Genomic DNA, 17,174 nt, shown 5'->3' on the forward strand with positions numbered 1-17,174 from the left:
CCCACACTTTTTGAAATTTCTATATTTGTCCCTTACCTTTTGGGGAGATAATCATTACTATTTAAAGACCCATGACCGAAATGAAAATAATTTATTCTATTTCATGTTGTTCCAATCCCATATGACTTTCTTGCATGGAACACAGTGAAAGTGAATAGTGTCATGCCACTAGTTCCCATCCACTTTTATTATATGAAAAAGTACATCTAGACATTCTGCCAAAAATCTCATTTGGAAGAAAGATCATATGGGTTTGGAAAGACATTTGAGTGCTTAAATGATGCCACAATTTAAAAAAATTTGGGTGGACTATGCCTTTTATATATCTCCCACTTTTATAATCATTTCTACACCCCTGATTTTAGCAGTTTCCTTAATGGAATATGGACATCGTAAGATACCTTTTTGGGGAGTGAGAATTCCTGTGGCCTTTGCCCTAGTTAGCACTAAGGCTTGTGCAAGCTGGAGGCCTTTATTCTGTGAACAAACAGAACCTTGAGCTGTGGTGTTTCCTCATAGTCTAATTCAGTAAGCACTGACACTCCGGTCACAGCCAGAGACATGCCTGAAAATACTGATCGTTCACACTGATGGATGGTAAACCCTCAGTGTAGACCTTTGGAGGGTATTACTCGTCAATGTTAATGATGTTGCTGCACCGGCTCGGTGACAGCCTGTGAGTCAGATATTCTTTTGATGTGTTCAGTGTTATCTGTGAAATAACATATTAGTGACAGTGTGGTAGATGTGAGAATCTATTTTTAAATGAGTACCTCAGAAGGTAGGTGATATTTATGAATTCCTACATCAAAAGGGATACATGACATAGTATACTTTTACAGAATGGTCCAAAAGTCAGAGACCACTTATGAAGATGCTTCTTTTTTTCCATTTAAAAAAAAAAAAAAAAAATGTTTTTTAGATTTTATATATATATATATTTAGCATAAAAAATATTTTTACTTGAATTTCTGAATTTGTTAGTGTTTGTCTCCCTTTTGCTTTACTGACAGTGTGCATGGACTGGCATGGACTCCATGAGTTTGCACAAAACCTGATGATACATGTTACCCAGCATTCAGTGGAAGCAAGGAAATCTGACCTTTTGTACAAAGGAGTTAACATGGCCAATGTCTAAATAAGCTGATTGAATTAACCCATCGCTAAGCTCCACGACCCTTGGTTACTGTTGCTTTCGTAGAACATCCCATAGGAATGAATGGGAGATTGCTGTGAATGACGAGGTTTTTGACAAAATATACTCAAAAATGAAACTGATAATATTCTTACATGGGCTGGAAGGAAGAGTGACATTTTAAAGCATATTTATCTGATAAAATAAACTGTTAAATTACACAGTAATTTGATTGAAAACCGTGGAGACTGTGAATCAGAATCGAGGCAAATGATTATCACAGTCACTTGAAAAGAGAAAAGTGTCATTTGGTACCGATTACACACCTGATAACATTAGTGTAAGTGAACAGACCTGATCTTATAACACACCCACTATGATGCTGTAAACTCTTTATTTACTATTGCATTTACTGTGACCTGAATCAATACATAAAGGAATTAATGTTAAGATATTAGCTTGAATTTATCTTGGAGCAAATGCAGGTGTCCTTGCTGATGTTATACATGTTCATTGGGAATAAGGGCTGACACAGTTTAATCCATAATATGCTCTTCTCAATATTTATGTAAAGATTGAAAAAAGGAATAAAAAACACTTTATGGATCATCTCTACGTACCTCGTTTCACTATTACAAGTGACCCAGCAACAAGTTTTATTAAATTTTTTGGATAATTTCAATAAAATTCGGCTTAAAACTACTCAAACACACATTACTTCCATAGACTCTCATTGGAAAAAAGCAAATGCTTGTTAGAGAAATGGCGGACGGCAACAGTTACTAAGTTAGGATTAGTCAGAAACAATTTTAAGGTGGGGCTTAGCGAAGTGTCAATTAGTTATCTAGTAATAGACTTAGGAATGCAAAATCTTAAATATTTCTTGTTGATTTTGTCATAACATATCTTTGGTTTTGCATTTTTCTAAATATTAAAGGTTTGTTTATTTCCAGTTTTAAATTTGATTTTCAATCCCAGATTTTCAATCTACTCAAAAACTTTTGGACCCCACTGTTACAGTATATGTTAGTTTGAAAAAAGTGGTAAAAATGTCATTTTTATTTCTCAGCGAAAATATTGGTTTTGTAAGGAAACTGTATAATTATTTTATTGTGCGTCTGCAAATTTCATTCGGCCTCGACTCCCTGGAGGTGTGAAAATATTCAAGGCTGTGGCTCGTAGACTTGCATAAGTTTCACTCAGCAAATATTTCTGACATTTTATGAATAAAATTGGTTAAAGTCTATAGTAAAACCAATAGCATGCATCAGTTGAAATGCAGAAGACCACGACTGCTAGAATCATCACTGGCTCAGTATTCAGAGGAGGACAAATTAAATCAAACCAGTTTGCAGATGACCTCATATCCTGCCAATCAAATAAGAGATTTTCTGGTTTTACAAGGGTTTGACCTAAAGGAACAAAACCCCTCCAAATTCTCGATTAAGTAGGACCGTGAAATGAAATACATAGTAACCAGCATCTTAAGTGCATTTCCATCATCATTGAGACTCATAGAGAGAGCATCTAATCTGAACTTTAGAATTTCAACTGGTGGGTCAGGACCTAAAAATGGGTCACAATTCTGTTCTGATGGGGTCGCAGATAACAGGGAAAAACAATACTAACTGCACATTAAATGCAAGAATCATATAATTTTATATATAACTTTTGAAAGAGAGTAGAAACGCATGCATTATGTTTTATTGTTGATGTGAAAAGCTGTCCGTCCAGTCAGTTTCCATAGTATTTAGAAGCAAATTTATCTGTCATTTGGGAGAATTAGCCATATGCAAACATGGACAGATTGAGTGACAGGCCCTCATCCTTGAAAACCAAATCTGTTCAACAAACCTACGCAAGAAAATACAATCCAGATTACATTAAATATAAGCAATGAATCATTGACTGCTGAGATTATTTTTATTTAATGTTATTACTATTATTAATATTAATAAATTTAAATGTTTGCTTATAAGGATGTTTTCATTTACTTTTGTACAATAAGCAATTTTGGTGCTGTGTTGGGTTACCAGTTGATATTAATGTAAAGTCAGGTCTTGGAGCAAAACCAGTTGAAATCTGGTGCTTTAAAGGAAGCATGTGTAGCGTATGAAGTCACTTGGCATAACTCAGTCATCATGAAAACTCTCCAGTTCTGTAACTGAATGCAAGTGAACGAGGTCTGCACATGTTTGATGGTTTTGGGGGGATTTGAGGGTAAGTTTGACAGTTTCATTGTGTGGTGTCTGCTTCATTATGCATTTCTGCGTAATTGTTCATTCTGTTCTCATTTCTTAAATTCACAGAGCGGCTGCATGACCTGAAAAAGTCACTTTATTTTCAGCAACATTGTTGTTCTGGGGACAGACGGAAAAATAAAATGTAATATTTACTGGATTTAACTGACTATGGCTCTGCTGGTCAGCTCAGAGTCAGATCTATAGATAACTTTAAAGTTTTGTCAAATCAGTTGTGTTTGTATGAATTCATGCATGTGTATTTGTGATATGTTGTTTTGTTTTATGGTAATGGGATTGTTTGAGGGATCCTGCAGAGAAGTTAATACCACACACATGCTGATGACATTTCTTTATTTAGAAATGAATAAGCCGATCAACAAATTTTTCTTGCAGTCTCTAGTTTATTCAAACTCTTAGAGGCCTTCTACAAATATGATCTAAATCATTTGAGTTAAAGGATTGTTTTAGGTTCAAAACAAGCTAAGCTCTATCAATGACAACTGTGGCAGGCTGTCGATTTCCACACACAATCATTTTGACTCGTTAAATGGGACAGATGTTTAAATACCAAACTGATCGCACTGTGAGTTTGGCAAAAGTATGTTGAAAGTTCTGTACTTACTGTAATTTGAACCACTGCCCCCATTGGCCGAAGCTGGAAGTGCTGTTTAATGTATGGGCACGTGTGAACTCCAGTTTCCGGGTGAAATGTTCACAGAGTGGTGCCAAATGAGAGTTGTATTCTTAGTTTTAAATTATGTAATATGTATGATAATTAAATTACACAGAAAATTACTTGTCTAAAATAACTGCATAACAAATATATCTTTTATTAACCCTAACTCCAGCCCTAAACCTAAATGTCAGTGGTGTAAAATTTTTATTTTAGAGCAATAATGCAACCTCTGAATCATGCTTGCCATTGTTTATGTGAACACGATTACATTCTGGTTTCCACAGGACCAGAACCTGTGACTTGTAGGACGCTTGCAATACATGCTATCAGTAGCAGCAGAGGGAAAGGTAAACATTTGAATTAAAGCACAAATGTCTGATGAGTGATGGTTCTTGTCAGTAATTTGACTATGTTGATTTCTGGGTACAGGAAGCAACATGTTGATTTCCTGTGTGATCATGTTTTAAATAAAACGATAGACTTTAGGAGAAAATAGAATTTCAGGAGAAAGGTGTTTCTTTTTGTCTATTTTTAAAACCAAAATTTGACTTGCAAGTGTAAAGCAACTTGTAAGAACTCAATACCTCAACAGATAGGGAAAAACCTACTGTATTATGATTTTTTTTACCTTTACTGAAGTTAAAAAAAATCAGTACTCTTTCCACCACTAGTCATGACCATGTAAACCTGATGGTAACCTGTAACTTTCACATTATAAACACAAGGATTCTGATTACATTTTCTGATTACAAATTCTGATTTCATCGTTCTGATTTCATGATTCATTCCTGAATTGGACTGTTTAAATTGAGTAAAAAATCTATCCACAGTTACTACATCGGTAACTGTTCATAAGCACTTCAACAAAAAATACGAGTTGCACATCTCTGCTTTTAACCCCACCTGAAAGCATCATCCCATAGACTTCCAAATGCATTGCTGTAAACACCGATTTATGCACTTTTTTTGTTGCTGATATGCAATTAAGCAGCATTGTGAATATCTTAATAATTTTTATGTTTTTTTAATTTATTTTTATTTGGCCATTAAGTTTCCTAAAAACAGTGTCATTACAATAGCTTCAGCTTGCCAGAATGAGAGTGTTACAACATATTTTAATTTAAACTTCAAACTTCTTCTATTTCGTGATCATTTGAATTACAACAAAAAGTTACCAGAAGATGAACTGTGAATGATTTACTAACTTCTGGAAGAGAACGTACAGTACAGTCTGTTCATGTCACAGTGAGTTCTGTTTCTCTCTCTCTCTCATGCACTTTCTGAAGCTTGCTTTTTCTCTCACCACACATCCTTTAAACCACTCTCTGGTTTTGTACTAAAAGCTACACTCTTTTTAGCACACACAATGATTGAGTTCCAGGAAGTTGTGGGGGTGGAGAGTGTAAATGAGAGGGAGTTTGTCTAACCTCTCGGTCTGTCTGTCCACAGGGGTATTTATGACGACATCCTCGTTACATACTTCCCTTTACGGTAAACATTCTATGTCAATAAATGAGGGAATAGAGACCGTCTGCGTGTGTTTATGCATAGTTACACAAATGTTTTTGGACTTTGTGAATGTTTTGCCATACCAGAAATCCCTCAGTTTACATGGAAAGTGAGAGATGCACAAATGCAGGTAAACATATGTTAGGTTGCTGGATGGTATCAGACTAGTCTGTATATGAAGTTAGTTGTTTGTGGGAAAACATTGTTTGTTGTGTCTGTCAAGTATATAATACCTCCTACTGGGATTTTTATTTGCATTTTAAATCGTTAAGTTTTAACCATATGTTGGAACTTGGAGTTACTTTATGAAACGAGCAAACTCATCTAAGGCATTTTACAGTTTGGAAAGAAGACCCCATTCTCTCAGGCTCCCAAACACCCCCTACAGTTACACATTTCTAAAAAAAATCGATGGAACTGCAAGTATTTTTTCTCTCTGTCTCACTCATGGTTGGAATGCTTAATACTGTGCCATTCGTTTCCATTTCAACTAATAGACAACAAACAGACATACACACGGTAGTGTACAGTATTAGAGTGTGTTAAGGCCCCAGCACACTTTCAGAGAAGTTCTTCTTTGTTCTTCGTTCAGGTGTAAAAAGAAGTTCGAAACAGCTGAGCAACAACATACTGTTTACTTTGCGAACATTCAGACACATGCCACACTGCTGTGGGAGGCATTTAGAAGTGTATTTCAATATGAGGACGCACAAGACTACATGTAAAACCTTAACTAATGTGGCATTAAAATGTGTTTTCAATGACTTCATGCCTCATTCTATGAATAGAATTCACATGAGGTCAGTAAAGAAGTTGTTTTAACCACTCAATGATAAATTAAAGTAATATACGTATATGCAGTAGATAATGTGTCATTTGTCTTGTTTACATCCTGAATTCATGGCGCTAATGCGCTAACATGCTATACACGGCCATAATATCCGCCGATTACACTCTGCAATTACAATTTATGATGACACTGATACTACTGCAAAGATTGGTGTATAAAAGAGTGTTAATGGGAAAGATATAGACAAAAGAATGATGATAGGCATGTCTTTGGGCAGATGTGTGAATATCTTTTTGCTGCAGATGGCACATGAGTGAATGGGTACTTGAGAGTATATAAGTAGATTTGATTCCTTTTGTAGACTAATAAAAAAAATATGATAGTATACAGATAGTACAGATGTAGGTACATTTGCACCAGCTCGCTAATAACTTCACACCGGTGTGTTCATGTTGGCTTATCTTAACTGACTGAATGGGAATTAGTTGTCGGCCTCAAAGTAGGTGGAGCTCCAGGTCACACCTACCGATTGTGTGGACCAATGGCAGTAAGGTGTTTAGCAGGTGTTAAGAAGTTTTACTTCAGGCAAGATATTACGAAACACCGAAACAAATGCAAAAGCACCTTCTTTTTGGCCAGATTTTGTTCTAAATTACGTCACACCTCTTCATTCTTCGATTTCGTAGGAAGTATGGAGAGGCCTTCGTACTAGTGTACTTAAAGATGAAGTGTATAATTTTTGCACCTTTAGTAGCACCAAACAGAATTGCAGAAACAATTACTGTTTTCAAACACTTCCACCTTTTTCTGATTTTGAGCCAAACAGCTAGTCCTACCATAAGCTCACAATATTGATTGAGCTAGTTTTGTTATGTCGGGCTGGTTAAACAAACCGATTCCATGCAATGAAATGACACATTTCAACTTTAAATATAAAAAAAGTGTAAGATAGAATTATGTTTTTGGTAATACTTTTTAATAACTAATTCATACTGTATAATGGTTTGACATTTCAGTAGATTTCCATTCAGTTATGAATATAGATGAAAATATGTTAAACAAAGTTTTATATTTGTAGCTATTCATACATAAGCTATTGCAGTATATAGTGTCGTATAATGTAATATAAATAATTGAAATTATAATTGAAGTAATTGAAAAATAATAATTAAGAATACTTGTATCTCACTTAAAATGAATGAATTTCATTGTTTTGACAAGGAAAATATAAAACCAAATGGCATTTATTTTAAAGCCAGTGTTTTCATTCCAAAAGTGAACAAATACAAAGATGAGGTTACATTAATTTGCTCAGCATGTGTTGTAGTTTTCATTTACACATCATGCTTGCTGGGGTTTGGCCCCTCTCTGGTCTAGAATTACTGCAATGTATTGGAAATGTGTTTTAGTGTGACTCCCCTTGGATAGCGGGGTCATATAGACTCAACTTCTCCTCTCCCTGTGCTGTGCACTCTTAATTTCACTCCCTCATTCATATTTCAGTGCCTTGTAATTAATAGCCTCTTCCTGTCAGGGCTCATTAACAGTGACATGATAGTGTTTAATTATGAGGTCAGTCAGCCCTTACACTGCACCCTGACACACATAGAGACAAATCTCTCTGTTTCACTCACTAAATCTCTTTTTCTGCCATTTTGGCCTCATTGGCCTTTTTCTATCGTTTTTTATTTTACATTTGTACATTTATGGCTGTGCTGTCTGTATTACTGAGCTTAAAATATTTACAGAACCTAAAATCTAAAATTAGAAAAATCGTTCTCTTCTATGCATAAATGTATGTTTCATGTTAATCCACCAGTTCCAGTTAAGACCACCTCAAATTATGGTGGTCTACCTGCCATACCAGTAGCTTCTGTTTAAAAGTTACCCTTGAAGAGTATTACAGAAATACAGTAACTCAGTGATGTTCTGCGTATTGGTGTAAAGCTTTCAGACAGTGCTAGATATTCTTGATTCTGTGTAAGTGGTGACGTTATACTAGGAAATGTACCATTTTGTACTTCCGCATTTTATTTAATTAAAGTTCTGTGTACCAAGAGTGTTTCCTTAAACGAATGCTTGCTTTACTTTTTGTATTTGGTTGAGTGCTGTATCTTCTAATGGTCTTTAAAGGAATAGTTCACCTCAAAATGAAAAATTCTGTTATCATTTACTCACCCTCATGTTGTTTCAAAACTGTATGACTTTCTGTCTTTTATCGAACACAAAAGGAGATGTTAGGCAGAATGATATGGACTGACAGCCTCAGTCACTATTTACTTTCATTGCACCTTTTTTCCATGCATGAAAGTGAAGGTTGACTGAAGCTGTCAGTCCATAACACTCTGCCTTACATTTATTTGTGTCTTCCACGAAAGTCATATGTGTTCGGAATGACATATGGGTGAATAAATGATGATGGAATTTTCATTTTGGATGTTTTACAATTTCTTTATACAATCTTTATAAGGCCATATACTTCCAAAGTTTGTTGTCAAAGCTATTAAGGCTGTTGTGTGGCCTGCAGACTGTCAGTAGAGAAACACAGTAGCACAGCAGTATTTGTAAGCATTATTCTTAAAGTTTATGCATCACAGCTGAATATGAATGTAAACTGAAGGAAGATGCCGGTGATAAAACTGTAGAAGGTGAAAGGAGGATGTTTAGAGTTTGAATGTTATCTAGAGCATCAGTCTAAAGACTGTCTCTCTCTGTGGCCTGGATCTGACAAAATCCATTTACACCGACAGACAACAGCTGGAATACTTGTCAGAAAGCTTTGGTGTGTGTGTGTGTGTGTGTGTGTGTGTGTGTGTGTGTGTGTGTGAGACAAAATCTTAGTTTATTTCTTTCTTTTTTTTAAATATGTAAATCCTTTTTTATACATGAATAAACAATTGTGTAACCATAAGAAACAGAGAAATGTATACTGAGCAGAATGTGTACACACAAAAATGTTCTTTAATATTTACTTTAATATACATTTGTATTCTTCAGGTGGTGTTACTTAGTGGACACCTGGACAGTTGGGATGTGGGACAGGGAGCTATGGATGATGGAGGCGGGGTCGCTATCTCGTGGGAGGCACTTTCTCTAATCAGAGAATTAGGTGAGTTGTGTAGATAGTATCCCTAAAACTCAACTTAAAGCAATATATAGTGCATCCGGAAAGTATTCACAGCGCTTCACTTTTTTCACATTTTGTTATGTTACAGCCTTATTCCAAAATGGATTAAATTCATTATTTTCCTCAAAATTCTACAAACAATACCCCATAATGACAAAGTGAAAGAAGTTTGTTTGAAATCTTTGCAAATTTATTACAAATAAAAAACAAAAAAAAATCACATGTACATAAGTATTCACAGCCTTTGCTATGACACTCAAAATTGAGCTCAGGTGCATCCTGTTTCCACTGATTATCCTTGATGTTTCTACAACTTGATTGGAGTCCACCTGTGGTAAATTCAGTTGATTGGATAAGATTTGGAAAGGCACACACCTGTCTATATAAGGTACCACAGTTAACAGTGCATGTCAGAGCACAAACCAAGCCATGAAGTCCAAGGAATTGTCTGTAGACCTCCGAGACAGGATTGTATCGAGTCACAGATCTGGGGAAGGGTACAGAAAAATGTCTGCAGCATTGAAGGTCCCAATGAGCACAGTGGCCTCCATCATCCGTAAATGGAAGAAGTTTGGAACCACCAGGACTCTTCATAGAGCTGGCCGCCTGGCCAAACTGAGCGATCGGGGGGAGAAGGGCCTTAGTCAGGGAGGTGACCAAGAACCCGATGGTCACTCTGACAGAGCTCCAGCATTTCTCTGTGGAGAGAGGAGAACCTTCCAGAAGAACAACCATCTCTGCAGCACTCCACCAATCAGGCCTGTATGGTAGAGTGGCCAGACGGAAGCCACTCCTCAGTAAAAGACACATGACAGCCCGCCTGGAGTTTGCCAAAAGGCACCTGAAGGACTCTCAGACCATGAGAAACAAAAATTGAACTCTTTGGCCTGAATGGCAAGCGTCATGCCTGGAGGAAACCAGGCACAACTCATCACCTGGCCAATACCATCCCTACAGTGAAGCATGGTGGTGGCAACATCATGCTCTGGGGATGTTTTTCAGCAGCAGGAACTGGGAGACTAGTCAGGATCGAGGGAAAGATGAATGCAGCAATGTACAGAGACATCCTTGATGAAAACCTGCTCCAGAGCACTCTGGACCTCAGACTGGGGTGAAGGTTCATCTTCCAACAGGACAACGACCCTAAGCACACAGCCAAGATAACAAAGGAGTGGCTCCGGGACAACTCTGTGAATGTCCTTGAGTGGCCCAGCCAGAGCCCAGACTTGAACCCGATTGAACATCTCTGGAGAGATCTGAAAATGGCTGTGCACCGACGCTCCCCATCCAACCTGATAGAGCTTGAGAGGTCCTGCAAAGAAGAATGGGAGAAACTGCCCAAAAATAGGTGTGCCAAGCTTGTAGCATCATACTCAAAAAGACTTGAGGCTGTAATTGGTGCCAAAGGTGCTTCAACAAAGTATTGAGCAAAGGCTGTGAATTCTTATGTACATGTGATTTTTTTCATTTTTTATTTTTAATAAATTTGCAAAGAAGTTTGTTTGAAATCATTCACATTGTCATTATGGGGTATTGTTTGTAGAATTTTGAGGAAAATAATGAATTTAATCCATTTTGGAATAAGGCTGTAACATAACAAAATGTGGAAAAAGTGAAGCGCTGTGAATACTTTCCAGATGCACTGTACGTATAGGGTGAACAAAATATTGAAAAGCTCTTTTATTTACATTTCAGTAAACAAGTACCAATATTAAGTACTTTATATACCTAAATTGTCTGTGTTTTACTCTTAAATAAAAATAAAAAAAACTACTATTACATTATACTGTACTGTATACAATATAAAACAATAATATAAGAAATAATGTACACTTTGTAATGACACCAGGTAATTATCGCAAAATAAACCCAGACAGAGTGATGCAGAGGGGTTTTGTATCACCCTGAAGTGGTTGATTTTTCAATAACAACCTTCTGACTGTATATTATCCAGCATATTAAATGCCGACTTACCAAAAATCAATAATTAAATGCACATGAAACATTGATTTGAATTTTATTTTATAATGTGAAATTATTTTATTATGTGAGAAGAGACCACAGAATAATATGAGAGATATGAAACTAGCACAGTAGGAAATTGTTTGCCTGGGAGAACGGTCAGTTATAAAGTTTAGCAGTCGGTATACTAAATGATTTGACCACAGAATGCCGCGTTTAACCAATCAGAATCAAGTATTCCAGAGGGCTGTTTAATATAGACAAAATGTTAGTAGTTGGTTAATGTTTGTAAAGTATGACCTATTGTAATATTTCAGCATATGGGTTTTGCAGATATGTGCAGTAACTTTAGGAGAAGTGCTGTGTGTAGAGAATATTCCATTATAATGCAGATTATTAAAATTCCTGCTGAGTGTCAATATGTAATGCAGTCTGAGTCTCTTGGCCCCTCTCCACTCAATTGTTCCTTTATTGCACAGGCAATACTGAGGGTTGTGCTCATTTGTGTTTAACGTCATTCTCTTGGCAAGGAGCACCCCAAAATACTGGCAAAATAAAGCTAGAATGGTGCACAATAACCACAGACAACATGATTAATGTCAGTGTTGGTAGTGTAAGCATTCTCTCTACAGAATTTTAAATGATCATCAACATCATTCAGTTCACCGCGTCCTTGGCTCTGCTTTCAGTATGCACGTTTTTAATATTGCAGAAGAGTGAGATATTTACTCCCGAACCATTATCTTGGAATTTTCTCTCTTGCATTAGTGGGCGAATATCATTGTGAGGCGTCCAGGTAAAAAAAAAAAAAAACTACATTTAACGTAAAACCTGTGCCAAGTCAAATATGCGGATCATAGATGGTCCGCTGTGGCGACCCCTAATGGGAGCAGCCGAAAGAAGAAGAAGATACATCATGGTAGCATTTGCCTTTAATAATTAAAAAATATTCAATTTTAATAAAAAAAAAAAATCATTGCAAAGCAGTATCTGTACTGTAATACAAATGACTGCATTACAGTAATGAGAATCATCATTAAAAATTGAGAAACTCAATACCAGGCATATAAGAGTAATGAGAAAATGTGCTTATAGGAATAGGTTACCCAAAAATGAAAATCCTCTCATCATTTACTCTCCCTCATACCATCCCAGATGTGTATTACTTTTTTTCTTCTGCTGAACACAAAGATTTTTAGAAGAATATTTCAGCTCTGTAGGTCCATACAATGCAAGTGTATGGTGGCCAGACCTTTGAAGGTCCAAAAAGCACATAAAGGCAGCATACAAATTATCCATATGACTCCACTGGTTTAATCCATATCTTCAGAAGTGATATGATAGGTGTGGGTGAGAAACAGATCAGAATTTAAGTCCTTTTTTTTACAATAAATGTCCACATTTACTTTCATATTCTTCTTTTTTTGTTTTTGCCGATTCATATTATTTGTGCATATCGCCACCCACTGGTCAAAGAGGAGAATTTTTGGTAAAAAAAGGACTTAAATATGGATCTGTTTCTCACCCACACCTATCATTTCGATTCTGAAGACATGGATTAAACAACTGGAGTCATATGGATTTTATGTTACCGTTATGTGTTTTATGGACCTTCAAAGTTCTGGCCACCATTTACTTGCATTAAATGGACCTACAGAGCTGAGATATTCTAAAAATCTTTGTTTTTGTTAAGCAGAAGAAAGAAAGTCATATACATCTGGGATTGCATGAGGGTGAGTAAATGATCAGAGAATCTTCATTTTTGGGTGAACTATCCCTTTAAATGTCCTGTAAACAATGTAACTATGCAAAAAATTTAAGGGTCCTAGTAGACTACATTTTCTTTAAGCAGGAACATCTCTTGACAGTTATTGTGTATTAAATTGGATATTTCTTGACTGTTTTTGTGAGATTTACCCTATACCAATTCCAGCCCCATTTTCTGCTGTGTCATCTGACTTGGATACAATGACCAGGTTTCTCATGTGGGCTGTGCACTTTAGGAAATGAATGCACGCACAGACAGTTCTCCCATCTGTATCATAGAGATTGTATCATAGAGATTGCCCAACAAAATTAAGCCCAAAATATCTCACAGACTCTGCTGGAAGTACAGACAGTTATCAAGTGCCCAGTATGCAACAGTCTGAAGAGCCTGGATGATCTATCGCTCTCAACTCCGAAATGTCAGCATGTAGTCTCTGATGTTATAACCTGACCTTACAAATGGACTTTTATTTTAAATATACATTTCTTCTCCTCCTGTCCCTTTCTGCTGAAGATTAGATTGCTGAAACTGGCTAACTTGGTCTTTCCAGGGGGACAAAATTACAGTGTTTGGATAATGAAAATGTATTTTGCAACATTATGTGGTTGGCTCATGCTGTCAATTGCTTTTGTCCCCAGGGCTGCGTCCCAAAAGAACTCTGAGGACAGTGCTGTGGTCTGCAGAGGAGCCAGGCGGAGTGGGAGCTGCTCAGTACTTCCAGCAGCACAAAGTACATCACACTTCTGCACCATTCTAAAACCATTGTGTTCTATTTAATGTTCTAGAATGTGACAACTCATCTGAATAGTTTTGTACTGATAATCTTCACTCTTAGAAGAAAAGGTTCCATATAGAACCCTAAAGTGTTCTATCACTTGCTTCATATTTGGAACCCCTAAAAGGTTCTATATAGAACCCTTTTTAAGGGTTCTTTGAGCCAGCTGGAAAGGCTCTATATAGAACCTTTTAGGGGTTCCCAACATGCAACCATAACATTTGGTTTTTGCTTAGTTTTTACATGTATTTTTTGTTTTATTACAAAAATTGAATTGAATAGTTCATATAGTTTATCACTAAGAAAGTGAAATAACCGTATAAAAGACATTTAAGTATTATTAAGTAAAGCATTTTTAATAGTTTGTATTTACAACAACACAAGCAATAATTAACACAATTCATAATGCAATAGTTATGAGAATTGACTTAATAAATCCACAGGTTTTTAAAATAAGCTAAAAGTTAATTAGTAGTAATATTATTTATATAAAAATCATAAACATTAAATCATTTAACATTAACTATAAGTAAACATTATAACCATAAGTAAGATTAATAAACAAGTAAACAACTAAGTACAAATACTGTAAATAAAAACAAATGACCAATGAAAAGCTGTTAAACAATTTTAGCACTGGGGCAGATACAGAATCATTTTGTTGCCACTGTTCTAACAGACTGAGTGAGGTCTTTTGGAAACAACAAATGAAACAAAAGTTCACTTCAGTCATCTCCATGTCATCAGTTTAATGCGACTCTCTGAGGGGTCTGGACACCATATAAAAGATCAGGTTGAGGATCCCTGTACGTAAGAGAAACATGAAATAGACCTGCTGTCAGTATGCAGAGTAATTAAAAACAAACAAATTGGGATCTCTCTAAATTACATCTTAAAACTAACATGAATAGGAGTGTTGTGTTTTATCTGTATGAAGATGGTCAAACTAGTAATGCTGCACTCCGGAGCCACTGCAAACAGAAATGAACCATTATTTAGTATCATAAAAACCTTGATGAAATGCAAAATATTGAGAATTAATAGAAACATATGTACCTTTTATGACATTGTTAATGTCATTGTTTTGAAGTCAAATGTCCCCTTTGACTTCCACTTGTCATGGCTCTGATGATGCTGATGTCCAGAACTTCAGTGAGTTAGTTAAAGGTCTTTGATAAATCCATGTTAAATTAATATGGCATCTTCAATAAAAAAAAAACATAATTATCATGTACATGACAATAAAACTAAAACACCAGATACGCATAAGTTTAGAAACTGAAACATATCCATCACTTCTTCTCTTTGACATATTCACACTCTTGAATAAAACTGGATTAATCTCTTTATATCAGTTCAATGCTGTGATGTGCTTCTGGAAACTTGTTTTGTTTTTTCCCATGTTTTCTAGAGGCAAAGAAAATGTAATTATTACATAACCTGGAATCAGGATTATTAGTTAATCAGCAAGAGAGATATTAGTGATTCAAGTGTGAAATTACTAACCTCCTGGCGGGGAATATCTTAGGCCTGGACAAAACATTTTGTCGACATTTATTCTTTGTGCTTGCAGAAAAAAACATGTAAGTCATACATGACAAGGAGTTAGGTCAAAATAAATAAAAATAACACAAAATTAATGAAAACATTTATTTATATTTCTTATTTACCAGGGTAACGTCGCCCTCAAACTTTCAACTCAACCGACTTTCTGTGACCGTTAAAATTTGAAATAGGATGTTCGTGCATTTTGATCACTGCGAGCGCGCGACTTAAATATGCTTTTGCGCTGTGTAGATAGGAGAGGGAAAACAGTGCTACATGCTCGAGTTGTTTGCTGTTTATGATAAACACAATTTTTGGCATCTTTTGTTAAATTATGAGTCAAGAATAGACTACTATACCATAGACTGTATATTAATACTAAGATAAACCTGTGAAAGGACATTGGATCTGATCATCTGTCATTTATCCTTTTCTAATCAAACCCAAAGCTGTAGAAGTACATTGTAAAAGTTTTATTTTTCTGCAGTATGAAATGCAAATACAAAATTAATGTAGTGCAGTGTTCAAAACTATTTATAAACAAAACTTTCAGTAATGTAATTTATGCATACACATACATACATACATACATACATACATACATACTCACATTAAGCAGTTGTCAACCCAAAGAACCCTTTTGTGCAAAAAGTGTTATTTGTTCTGTAAATCTTTGTAAATAGAGCCTTTTTGGCATAAAGGGATCTTTGGAGCTGGTGGGTCTGTTCACATAGTGTTGCAGACAGTAGGGAAAAGCAATTTTTTATGTAAATAATAAAAATGCAGCTATATAGTGCACCAAATAATTGTGTTAGGATAGCAAAATAAATAGGCTTATAAACTTTTAAAAGGGAGAAAACATTTACCATAATTTTTATTTTTATTTTTTTTGCTGATGTCAAAGGTAGTACAGCAAATGCATCTGTCACTTGGCATAACAGTTGGCAAATTAGGCAGATGGCAAAATATGGATAGGTTGCGTGACATGCCCTCATCCTCAAAAACCATAATGCAAGGTAAAAAAAGTTCAAAGCTCAAACTATATTAAAAACCCCATGGAATTAAAATCTGAGTTTTGTGGCCATTTATATGCTGTTGTCCCCTTGAAAAAATTCACTTTTAGCAGCCATATGCATTTAAAATTTTCACTCTCTCTCTTTTGGGAATACAGACCAAAAGTATTGATGAATTATACTGCACTCATTTTGTTCAATAAAATGCTCTCTAGAACCAAAATGTCCCTCCCCTTAATACCACCTGCTTCTGACTAGCAGTAAAAAGTAGCAAATCATGTTCTTGGCTATGAAATAAACTAAAGGCTATTGCCAATTGTTGTTTTTGTTTGTTTTTTTGTTTTTTAAAAGGGACAAGCCCTTCAATATGCCCTGCCCCAATTTCCTGTTTTAATATAAAATACGTCAGGAAAGAGAATTGTGCTAATCAAGGCAGTTCATTAGGGCTAACTCTGTATAGTATGCATTATGTTCTAACAGTAGAATATTTTTTACCTCTTGATTTTCTCCCATAAAATAGTTCTAAGAAAAGAAAAAAGGAAAAAAGAAAGGAAATGTTGCCATATTTTAACTCTGTACCACAATGAAAAAACATTTCCTAAAAATAAAAACAAAAAAAAAAACAAAAATT

At 35.6% G+C, this 17,174-nt stretch overlaps 1 protein-coding gene across 1 annotated transcript in view; it reads left to right on the forward strand.

Annotated features, from left to right (window-relative positions):
* Positions 1-17,174, forward strand: part of LOC127454268 (carboxypeptidase Q-like) — a 57,582-nt gene that overhangs the window by 22,733 nt on the left and 17,675 nt on the right. Inside the window, exons 5-6 of the mRNA XM_051721358.1 lie at positions 9,351-9,462; positions 13,849-13,940. Coding sequence (XP_051577318.1) covers positions 9,351-9,462; positions 13,849-13,940 — 204 coding nt within the window. The remainder of the gene's footprint in view (positions 1-9,350; positions 9,463-13,848; positions 13,941-17,174) is intronic.

This window comes from Myxocyprinus asiaticus, chromosome 16 (assembly GCF_019703515.2).
Source record: "Myxocyprinus asiaticus isolate MX2 ecotype Aquarium Trade chromosome 16, UBuf_Myxa_2, whole genome shotgun sequence".
NCBI classification, from domain to species: domain Eukaryota; kingdom Metazoa; phylum Chordata; class Actinopteri; order Cypriniformes; family Catostomidae; genus Myxocyprinus; species Myxocyprinus asiaticus.